The sequence below is a fragment of the Ornithorhynchus anatinus genome, chromosome 5 (assembly GCF_004115215.2).
Source record: "Ornithorhynchus anatinus isolate Pmale09 chromosome 5, mOrnAna1.pri.v4, whole genome shotgun sequence".
Classification (NCBI taxonomy): Eukaryota; Metazoa; Chordata; class Mammalia; order Monotremata; family Ornithorhynchidae; genus Ornithorhynchus; species Ornithorhynchus anatinus.
In genome coordinates this window covers 15816178-15828217 of record NC_041732.1, presented here as the reverse complement: position 1 = coordinate 15828217, position 12040 = coordinate 15816178, and the positions used below count along the sequence as shown (strand labels likewise).

The 12040-nt window shown below is 50.9% G+C and overlaps 1 protein-coding gene across 3 annotated transcripts in view; it reads right to left on the bottom strand.

Moving 5' to 3' along the window:
* Positions 1-12040, bottom strand: part of EFL1 (elongation factor like GTPase 1) — a 235451-nt gene that overhangs the window by 146084 nt on the left and 77327 nt on the right. For all 3 annotated transcript variants that reach the window (XM_029065776.2, XM_029065778.2, XM_029065777.2), the window contains exons 14-15: positions 10336-10514; positions 6149-6287 (exon numbers count right to left, since the gene is read on the bottom strand). In XM_029065776.2, coding sequence (XP_028921609.1) covers positions 6149-6287; positions 10336-10514 — 318 coding nt within the window. The remainder of the gene's footprint in view (positions 1-6148; positions 6288-10335; positions 10515-12040) is intronic.

Genomic DNA, 12040 nt, shown 5'->3' with positions numbered 1-12040 from the left:
ATTATTATTAAAGTCACACAGCTGACAAGTGGCAGAGTTAAAATTAGAACCCATGACCTCTGACTCCCAAGCCCGTGCTCTTTCCACTAAGCTACGTTGCTCTAATACTGTGCCTTAGAATTGATGACCAGGAGTTTAAGCTTCATGCAAAGAGGAAGGAGCAACCATTGGAGGTCTTTGAGTAGTTGGGGAGACATGTACAGAATGACATTTTAGGAAAATGATCTGGGTGGAAAAGACTCAACGGCATAAGTCAAGACAAGACCGCAAGATTGTAAGCTTGTTGTGGGCAAGGAATGTGTCTACCAACTCTGTTATACTGTTATATTGTACTCTCCCAAGTGCTTAGTAGAGTGCTCTGCACACAGTAAGCACTCAATAAATTTGATTGATTGATTGATCGATTTTCCGACTCCCAGACCAACAGATTAGGCTGCCGACCAAGATCCCTCCAACCAGGCCTGTCTGCCTTAATAATCAATCGTATTTATTGAGTTCTTACTTTGTGCAAAACACTGTACTAAGCCCTCGGGAGAGTGCAACACAACAGATTTACAGACAAGGACCTTTTGATCTAGAGGAGGATTGCCTCTCACCTGCTTCCCCTGCCTGATTTTTGGGGTGTAACTATAGGGTGGAAGAGAAGGCACCCTGTTCCTCCTGCACCGAGAACAACATTCAGTACCATGCATGGGCTGGCAGATCTGGGCCTTGAAGACTACCTATTCTGACAGCCTCCAGACTGTCAGCTCTCTAGACTGTAAGCTCCTTGTGGGCAGGAAATGTGTCTGATCATATACTGTACTCTCCCCAGTGCTTAGGAGAGTGCTTTGCACACAGTAAACACTCACTAAATACAATTATTATTATTGCTATTATTAAATAATAAATAATAATAGTAACTCAGAAGTAATCCTCTAGAGACCTACCAACTGGGTTCTATCAGACACGCTCACTGAAAATTTGAGCTTGCCTTCAGATGGCGGAGTAGTTGCCAGTTACAAATACTGTGGAGGTTGGGTAGGGCAGAGCAGTTACAGAGCTAGGGTGGGGGGTAGGGGGTCCCCAAACATTTCCTGAGGAGACACTCTCAAGAGAGTTCCCCAAAACTTCAGAGGCCAGTCCCAGTCACCCTGGGGTGGTAGCCACCCTTAAGGTGGGTGACCTATAGGAGCCAACCAAGAAAGACCTTTCACCTGCTCCAAGAACATTCCAAGGGAAACCCAATGTGTCAGACTCCGCCGAAAGCAGCCCCAGAGAAGCAACCCTGCCCAGGCAAACGGAGCACTGACAATCCTTTGTCAACCCAGAGGGTCAACCCCTCCCAACCAGCCTTGAGCCAAAGTTTCTTTTCCCAGGCCAGGTTTTTTTTTTTCACTTTCTCCTATTGATTTTCCAGCAGATAATCTACCATGCTTGGGCTGGCTGATCTGGGCCTTGAAGACTACCTATTCTGACTGCCTCCAGAAACTGGGGTCCCTGAAGCCAAGAGTGGAAAAGCGACAGAGCTGAATCAAGCCTAGATGACTGGCACTCCTAAGGGATAAGACAATAGGGGACTGTGAGTGGAGGTGGGGGTGGGGGGTGGGGAAGGGTGGAAGGAAGACCCCAAAAGGGGCAGACAGCCCCACCCAGGGCCCTAGGATTTTCAAGGTCACCCCAGAGCTCTGAAGATGGGATCACATTACTCCGCACAGAGATCAATCAATCAATGGCATTTATAAGCGCTTCCCATGTGCAGCGCTCTCAACTAAGCCATTAGGAGAGTACAATATAACGGAGCTGGTAGGCACGTACCCTACCTACAATGAGCTTACAGTTTAGAGGGGAAAATTTACAGACACAAACGTAAGTGCTGAGTGGCTGAGGGTGGGGTGAAAACCAAATGCTCAAAAGATACAGACCCAAGTTTAAAGACTGTGCAGATGGGAGAGGGAGTCGGGGAAAAGAGGACTTAATCGGGGAAGGCCTAGAAGAGAGGAGTGGGCCCTCTTAAAACTGAAACCAAGTTGCTGACAGTGAGTGATGCTTTGAAAAGTATTAGCACTAATGATAAGGGAAACTTCAAAAACACTTTACAAATGAAATCCATCCTCTGTAGTATATCCTGATTTTAGGAATATTTTCATTTACCACTCACATTCACAGGAAACAATTTAATAAAAGGGAAGGAGGGAGAGGGGAATCAAGGTATCACCATTGAAATAAAAGGTGCCTTTTAGGGCTTTTTCTTGCAATAACCCTTAAGTTGAATTGGTTAATAAAACTCTACAAAGGCCCCTTGCTCCTCAGTGGTTCCATATGATGGAGAAACTGTACAGATAGTCTCTTTCATTACACCCTCCCTAACTTAGAAACAGCGCAGGATAATCACGGTGACTGACCACTACTAACCAAAGCCAGTAGAGGACAAGTTTACTGATATTCATCATATTCTCTGTGCGGCGGTGGAAAAAAAAAAAGGCCAGGGTATCACATTACTCTGGAGGATCTTGCTGCAGAACTGGAAAAGGCGATTGACACATCTGGAACCGATCTGAAGTTTCCATGATAGAGCTGGAGATTTGGAAACTTAATTCAATTTCCCACATATTTTAACGTGAGGCGATCACAAACGGCTATTTATAGAGTGACCCAATCTACGGGGCTCTCAGGAAAGCTGGGGAGGTGAAAAAAATATGGTTTGGGGAATTCTCCATCTTCCCTCTGCCCCTGTTTCAGCCTGGGGAGAATCCAGGTGGTCTCAACTTCGAGTTCGGCGGTTTCCAGGCCGGGAAGTCCTATCGGACAAGATCGCTGCATGGCTGAAGCCCAGGCCAAAAGAGAAGCTGTCTTTCCCAGGCTCAGGGAGAGTGAGCTGGATGTCTACTCAAGAGAAGACTCAATTGTTCAAGTTGTCCATATGATGTTTTCATCTAATTCTCTAGCACGGAATTTCATCTGGAACTGATAAATCTGCCTCTAAAGAACCTCTTTTTGGATGAGAAGCAACGGGGCTGGTGGTGCCCGTCTCCATGTCTGCACTGTCTTGCTTTTTCAATGAGAGTGGGGTCTCAGAAAGGTGGTAAGCAGGAGGGCTACTCAGTTAGGAAAGTGGGAGCCTCCTGGGGCCTCCCACTTGCCAGCGGGAAAGGAGTCCTTCGAGGTCTCCTCGGTTGGGAAAGGGGGAGCCTTGGAGGGGCACCCAGAGTGGAACCCCTTACTGAAGGGCTCCATCTTGCCTGGCCCAGGGAGCACCCACCCAGTGAGAGAGGGAAAGACAATGTTTCCTCGCCCCAAAGGGTGCCCACCCACAGGGCAAATTTACCTTCAGAATAAGGGGATGGCCCTCTAACCAAACCCATCCTAAGTGACTGGCTATGCCGGCTCAAACAAGGCAGGACGGAGCCCAGGGGTAAGAGGTGCCAGGGTCGAGCTCAGAGTCGTCGTGTCAACATTCCCCCTCTCAACTGTCAGCTCCTACCTACTCTAATCATACTGCTATATGCCGAGTGCTGAATATGGCACTCTGCACCCAGTAGGTGCTCAATAAATACCACTGACTGGTTCAACCCATTTCTTTGGCTGGGATCCTGGAAGGGACCACTGGGGCTGTGAGCTGTTTTAACACCTGGCTGGTCCATCAGTCTGATGCCGGCCCAGTTCCAGAACTACCTTAGATCCACCTCTGTCTCGGCAGAACTCCAGAACTCCCTGCTCCTCTAGCACCATTTTCTGGGTTCTCGGGAGCTTTCCTTTCTAGCAGCCGACAGGACCCTGGCTTGGACCGCTGCGGCTCACGTGGTCTTGGCTAACCAGTGCTGGGTGCTGAGGAACAAGAAGAACAGGCTTTTGGGGACCTTTGGGGCCTATTAGAGAAGCAGCGCAGCTTAGTGGAAAGAGCTTGGGCTTGGGAGTCTAAGAGCGTAGGTTCTAACCTTGGCTCCGCCTCTTGTCCGCTATGTGACCTTGGGCAAGCCACTTAACTTCACTGTGTCTCAGATACCTCATCTGTAAAATGGGGATTAAGACTGTGAGTCCCATGTGGGACAACCTGATTACCTTGTATCTACCCCAGAGCTTAGAACAGTGCCTGGCACATAGTAAGCGTTTAACAAATACCATAATTATTATTAATTATTAATTGCGGGTGACTCCCCGCGCCTTGACAGATGCCGAATGAGTGTCAAGATGTTTCTGTGGAGGACGCTGGAGGGCTGCCAAGCTAATTTCCTCTGCCAGCAAGTTGTCGATCCCCTGCTCTAAATTCCCCCGGGGACAGGGCAGTGTTAATGGTTTATCCTCATCTGGGTCGCTTCAGGCTCAAAGTCCCTGGCTTGAGGCCAAGAAGGCTGAAGGTTCTAATGGGGGTCCGTCCAGGGCAGAGGCTAGAGCAATGACCCCAAAACAGTAGGGCCTGCTCCCAGGATCCATCCCACTTCTCGGCACAGGCCTATTCTGACACAACACCTGGAGCCCATGCCATCCCCTCCCCTCACCAACAGACCTCCAAACTCCATGCAAACAGGCAAGATTCTCGAGCAGAAACATCCTCCCCTTTTTCCAAGCCAGTAGGCAGGGCTTCAGTGGTGCCAAGGCCTCTTGAGGCAGACAAGAGCAGCCTGGTTCTCCCTGCTTCTCTGACTTGTGGAATCCCCTTGGGCCACCGAGAAGCCAGATGTTTCTGGAAGATGCCTGAGCTATCTCCCTCCCCAGGGGCAGCCGGAGGAATGGCATCAAAAGAAAACAACCGGCCCTAGATCGTACCTTCCCAAAGTACTTCACAAAGAGACGAGAGATGACCCAACCCAAGAGCCTTCCGGGTAAAGGCGTCAGACCTTCCCAGTCGAGATGCCGTGACTTGTGGCAATGGGGAGGAAGTGATCTCCCGCCCGCTGACCTGTCAGAGGAGGAGGAGGAGGAGGAAAGAGAACTGGAAGCGAAGGAGGAGAGAGAACTGGAAGTGCATTCCATCACTAGCCATGGAAGCCTGGAGGGGATTTTCCATTTCAAACACATTTCATTCACAATTTCAAATTCAAGTCAGGAATAAGATTTCCCTGGTGATGTTATACCCTTCACGTGTGAGCGGGTGAAACTCCACCAGTTTGGAGGGGGGGGAACAGCGGGGGCCCTGGAGTCAAGGGGGATTGGGTGGGGGGGCCTAGGCTGGGGCAGGAAAAGCCTTCTGCACCCGAATGCAAGCAAAAGAATAGAAACACAGTGCCCAAGGCGCTGTGGCAGCTTGCAAGGCTGACTTTGGCTGGCCTAAGGAGCTTGCCTCTCGCTCGGGAAGTCAGTGTCTCTCGATGGCCCCTGCCCAAACTTCTACGGTCTACAGCTGCCGCCTACCAGCAATCCTCAATCTCCCACTCCCCTTCTCCCCAGCCCTTCCCTCACTGCCAAGCTTGCTCGGACAGCACCACAGGGAAGCTGACCTGGGGTGGCGAGGCAGGAAGCCTACTGTTCGAAGGATTCCCCAAATCTCTACCCAACCAGCTCCTCACCCCCATCTCTCAAACCCCCACAGTTGCTTCCGGGCAGGGTCAGTAGTGCCCACAAGGAAAGGGGAGGTGACCTAGTGCTCCCAGAGAGCTGTGTCACATGGCCAATGGCCAGAACGGGATACTATAGCAAGAGCCGACCTGGAGCGGGGAGAGGGCCTGTTTTCGGCACGACTAGATAAGTGCTGCCATTCTGGCTGATCTCAGCATCCCATTTGGATGGATTCATTCACGGGAAGGAGCTAGGCTGAGAGCCCAGCTAGGTGGAAGGGCAGCAGGCCGGCAGAGGGAACATGCCAACATCGAGGGCAGAGAGCCGGAGTAAGGAAGAACTCTCAAACACTCAACCCTTATCCAGAGGGCACCGAAATGGAAAGGTCTCTGTCGGTCATTTCAGTCACTGTTGGAACTCTGCCAGTGGGTACCAGTGGTCTCAAGGAAGGGAAGGGAGCGGTGAATTAAAATGCTCCCTTACGCCCGCATCGTCCTTGGTTTCCTGAGCCTCACCCCCGCAGCCTGCCCTCCTCTGTACTAGGCGTCGCCTGGGAGAGACGGGCGGCTGTGGGAGAGGCGAGAAGGGGCAGAGTCCCAGCATCGGCTGTGGAGCAGTTCTGAAGGCCTTGAGGTGGCCGAGAAGAAACCCCCGTCCCCACCCTTGGTCCTACCGAGCACGTTGCCTGGGGGCACTTCCTGGAGGTCTTCCAGGTCCCTTCCCATCAGCAGGTACAGACTCTCGAGGGTGCAGCATGCGAGGTGGGACACCGGAGGAAGTTCGTCGTGGCATGACCAGCTGCCTGACGGTACCTGATCCGAGAGAAATGGATTGGCTGCTGATGCCCAAACCTAACATTGTAAGAACACGCTCCTTCTGTGGTAGGAAGAACACTGAAAATAACAGACCGGGCCAACTCTAGACCAGGGGAACGTCCTCCTCCCCTTCTCCTGGACACTAGCGGCTCTGAGCTACGGTGGGGCCAAGGTGAATGGTTTGAACAATCTGCCCATCAAAATAATAATAATAATGATGATGGTATTTGTTAAGCACTTTACTATGTGCCAAGCACTATTCTAAGCACTGGGGTAGATACAAGGTAATCAGGTTGTCCCACATGGGGCTCACAGTCTTCTTCCCCATTTTACAGATGAGGTAACTGAGAAAAGTTAAGTGACTTGCCCCAGGTCACATAGCTGACAAGTGGCAGAGCTGGGATGAGAACCCAGGATCTCCCAAGCCATGTTCTTTCCACTAAGACACGCCGCTTCTCAAATCTCCTGGGGAAGAGAGTCACACACAAGACTTTCAGAAATCTAGCGTTCGACCTCTTTCGCTCCCTCGGAGTGCATGACTAGCTCTCACTTTGGGGGCGCAGGGCGAATCAAGAATTTGGAAACTCGTCTCGGAGAAGTGTTCATCATTCTTAATGTATGTTGTAGGCCAACATCAAACTATTTGCTACGGCATCCAAAAAAGTTAAGTCACTCCACAGATGGCAATCATTAAACTCCCATTCCTCTGATTGATCCCGGGGTTCTCATCTCGGGGAGACTTCTCTCCAGGTGAACTCGCCCAGCTGGGCCTGGGTTGCTCGGATCGACGAGGAAGCCCACCACTCCTGAGAACTCAGAGTCCCCGAATGATAAAACGGACTTGCCGGTCCATGGGACGGGGAGCTGAGACCGCCCGGTCAGGTCCACGCACCTACGGAGCAGCCGTTCATTCCAAGTGCCTCTGGGCAAACCTCCACCAGATCCAGGGCAGCCGTCCACTGTTCTCCTAGCCAGGGGGCGGGGGTGGGGGCTGGAATCGAAGATCCGCCCCGTTCCAGGACTGAGCCCCTCCTCTCCAAAAGCCTGCCCTCCGTGGGCAGAGGAGGCCTGCCACCCACTCCTCATGTAAGCTTGCTGCTTGTTTGGCTTTTTCCAGATGTTGGGACTTTGGGAATTAGCCTTCATTTCATCAGACCATTTCTATGGAGATCAAAGGGCCCGCATTAACTACTTGATCAGTGGCCCCAGAAAGAGGCAGCTGTGACTCTTTGTGGAAGAAGACTTCCCCCGAGAGGTTGCTGTCTCCCTCGGAAAGATGCTCTTGCTCTGATCTGGGCTGGGCAGTCCCTGGAGCAGGTAGGCCCAAAGGGCCCTCAGCCACCCTCTTAGCTGCCAGGGGGAAGTTAAAGGGGCTACCACTCTGCCACCTGTGAGACCTCACCCCACTCGGACTGACTCCAGCCCAACCACTGAAAAAAACTAAGCGCTGGAGTAGATACAAGCAAATCGGGTTGGACGCAGTCCCTGTCCCACATGTGGCTCACGGTCTTAATCCACATTTCACAGCTGAGGTAGCTGAGGCACCGAGAAGTTAAGTCACATGCCCAAAGTCACACAGCAGACAAGTGGCAGAGCTGAGATTAGATCCCAGGTCCTTCTGACTCCCAGGCCTGGGCTCTATCCACTAGGCTAGGTTGCTTTTCTATGACAGAGAGGATTTAAATGGGATGAAGACTTCTCCACTCTCCCCAACCTAAATGCCCAAGAGACACAAAACTAACTGCTTGAAATCCACCATCCTGAAAGGGCCAGAATTAGTCAGGGAAGAAGGGTGGCCTAGTGGAAAGAGCACAGGTCAAGGAGCCGGGAGGTACAGTCCTGACACTTAACTTCTCTGTGCCTCAGTTTCTTTATCTGTAAAATGGGGACGAGAGCCCTGTTGGGGATCGGGATGGTTTCCAATCCGATTACTTTGAATCTATCCTGGTGGTCAGAATAATGCATGGTACCCACAATTATTCACAGTAGTATTAGACAGGCAGCATGGCTTAGGGGATAGAGCACAGGCCTGGGAGTCAGAAGGAGCTGGGTTCTAATCCCGGCTCCGTCATATGCCTGCTGTGTGACCTTGGGCAAAGCGCTGAACTTCTCTGTGCCTTGCTGATCTCATCTATAAAAAATGGGGATTAAGAGTGTGAGCCCAATGTGGGACAGGAACTGTGTCCAATCTGATTAACTTGTATCTACCATAACACTTAGCACAGTGCTTGGCACACAGTAAGCACTTAACAAGTACCATTATTATTATTATTATTATTACCTTCCAGTGTGGCTCAGTCACAGGGCACTTGCTTAATCTGGGTATTTGAATGCTCAAGACTTCACCCCAGGCACAAATCAAACCACCAGAAACTTTGCCAGGTACAAGCGGGTCTTCTTGGTTCTCCCAGTGCTGAGAGATGAGGGGAAGGAAGGGAGAAGGGGTCCCTGGGTGTGGTTCTGGTGCCAGTTATGAGGTAACTGGCCAAGAATGGCCCCCTGCCAGTTTCCAAGGGTTGCTAGGGGATAAGGGGGAACACAGGAGAGATGGAGATATGGGGAGCCAGGAGTGGGACACATATGCATGCAGAATTGTGATTCCAAGGGAGTAATCCCTGCTTCTTTCCAGAGGATGGCCACCAACAAGCTGTGGTGGAGGTTGGAAAGAGAAGCCTGAGTGGGGCACCTAGTAATACGAATTACTGAGATATTTGTTGAGCGCCTGCTAAGCACCAAACACTGTTCTAAGATAGATAGTGATAGATAGATAGATATAGGGTAGATATAGGATAAAGTCCCTGTCCCACATGGGGCTCACAGTCTAAGGGGGATGGGGAACAGGAAGTTAATCCCAGGTCCGAGCAGTTTCCACTAGGCCACCCTGCTTCTACCAGAAGTACCTGAGATGCAAAGAGTTGGGGAATTTACTGAGGAATCGGGTTGTCAGAGCAAGAAGTCAGCTCTGCCACTTGTCAGCTGTGTGACTATGGGAAAGTCACTTAACTTCTCTGTGCCTCAGTTACCTCATCTGTAAAATGGGGATTAACTGTGAGCCTAACGTGGGACAACCTGATGACCCTGTATCTCCCCCAGCGCTTAGAACAGTGCTCTGCACATGGTAAGTGCTTAACAAATACCAACATTATTATTATTATTAAGAGGTCCTGTCAGAAGCCGGCAGCCCAGCAAGCAAGCTAGCAAAGGCAGGGGTTGAGAGTGAATTTGGTGGAGAGGGCCACCCGAAGGAACCTTCCTGCTACGCAAACCCTTCACTTGCCTAGGCAAAACCCCAGCCTGAGGAGATGGGGGTCCGGAATTATCTACAAAAAGCCCAAGCCTCTCAGTGATAACAGAGAGCTGGGAGCTGGGTATCATACCACTTGGAGGCACAGGCCAAGTTGCCACAATAATCCCATATGGGCTTTCAAAAATTCCACCACCACCCAGTTAACTTCTCGGAGGGTTTGGAATTGCACCCATGTGTTTGCGGTGTACACGCTTCTTCTTGTTTAAACCAGGATGTGCAAACTCTAACTAGTCGGCCCCCAACAAATCATTCTGCCCTGAAATTTCAGGGGTGGATTTAGGGAGCTAAAATTGATAGAATATGTTTTCTCAATGCCAAAAATGTCACTGTTGCTTCTGAAGACACCACCGCAATGAATTTTCCCTTTACTGTTCCCAGGAAATATGGCTGTCCGTTACCAATAATGAGAAAAAGCTGCGACTCTGGGCCTCTGTAGAATTAGGTGGGCACCCCAGACCAGCGAGGGGCAGGAGGGTATGCAAAGCTCTTTCCTAGTGGATCGGATTTGTTCGCTCTAGATCATTCTGGAAATGATAGGCAAAGCACCCTGGGCAGAATCAAGCTCTTGAAGAAAAATCCATTTGCACTGCTTGGGAGGAAAACATTAAGTGACAAAATCCAACCCCCTTCACGGATAAAAATCGCCAACCCCCCTTAGGACAAACACCTATTCTACCCTATTAGCCCGGACCCGTGGATGGATCCCAAACTCTGCAAATGGGGGCTGCCATCTCTTACCTTCTGCAAAAATTCAGCAGGATCATACTTGGGTCCCAGGACGAAAATCTTTTGCCCTTTGCGCACCACCCCGCTGAATACTCGAGCAAAAGCGATGAAAGACTCTTTGTTGTCGGCTTCCTGTTCCCCTGGTTTTAGTGTCAAGCTCTCCATCTGACCAGGGAGCTGTAGCTCGGCACCTGATCGAAATGAAGGAATAATGAGGTGTAAAAATGGTTCCTGCAGGGTCAGGATCCTCCTCCGCCCCCGCCCCGCCTCACCGGCCGTCTCGATCAGATCTGGACTGGAAGGATCTGGCGGCTGAGGGACAGGCTCTGGGGTGGGTCGGGGACGGAAGCCGGGAGGAGACACCAGGTCAGAGAGAGACTGATATACGAGGAGTTGGGGAAGAGGACAGCTTAAGAGCCAAAAGGCCAGATGCATCCTCATCCCAGACAAGCAGGAAGCAGATAAGAGTTTGATCAGGCTCTCCCCAGCAAGACTGTAACCTCCTTGTGGGCAGGGATTGTTTCTACCAATTCTAATAATAATAATTATGGTATTTGTTAAGCACTTACTAAGTGCCAGGCACTGCACTGAACACTGGGGTGGATACAGAGCGGGTTGGACTCAGTCCCTGTCCCACGTGGGGCTCACCATCTCGTTCCTCATTTTATAAATGAGGAAACTGAGGCATAGAGAAGTGAAGTGTCTTGCCCAAAGTCACAGAGCAGAGAAGTGGCGGAGCTGGGATTAGAAGTCATGACCTCCTGACTCCCAGGCCCATGCTCTGTCCACTATTCCATGCTGCTTCTCAATTCTACTGAATTGTCTTCTCCCAATCACTTAGATCAGTAAGCGCTCACTTAAATATAGTGGTCATTCAGAACCGGAGTGGAGTGTCCTCGGCTTCCACACGTAACGGTCTTAGACTGGGCCCCGTCCTCTCTCGGCCGGAGGGAAGCTGAGCTATGTGAGGTGAGCCGAGTTGCTTTGGGTGAGGGAACGTGTCTACCAGCTCTGTGATACGGTACTCTCCCACAGACTTAATCCAGTGCTCTGCACCCAATAAGCTCTCAATAATTGCCAATGATTGATCGGTCGATGATTTCCCCAGAAGGTGGGGTGGGGATTCTCCCGCTCTAAGGCTATTGTGCCTCTCAGAGGGCCTGAGGCTCTCTCCCCAAGTCCCAGGGGTGAGGCCTACTAGTTCGTGTCTATCCAGGCCCTGGCCTGAGGGTTAGGTTGGGGGGAAGCCTGCTGGTGCTTGTTATGGGCAAGGGAACGTGTCTGTTGTATCAGCCACACTCTTAGTACAGTGCTCTGCACATAGCTAGTGCTCAGTAAATATCACTGATTGATTGACTGACTGACAGGGTGACATTCCTCCAATAGGGAGATAAAATGCCTAATTCACTACATAAAGGCAATGGGGTCCCAAACTCTGCCCTGAAGAGTAACAGAGCAGCAGTGTGGCCTAGTGGAAAAAGCACAGGCCCGGGAGTCAGAAGACCTGGGTTCGAAGACCAACTCTGCCACTTGCCTGCTGTGTGATTTTGGGCAAGTCACTTCACTTCTCTGGGCTTCAGTTTTTTCATCTGCAAAATGGGGACAAGATAACCATTCTCCCTCCCCTTTAGAGTATGAGAGCCCCACACGGGGCAGACCATTCTTGATCTCGTCCTGCCTTGTAGCCACCCCAGGGCTGAGCTCAGTTGGGCACTTA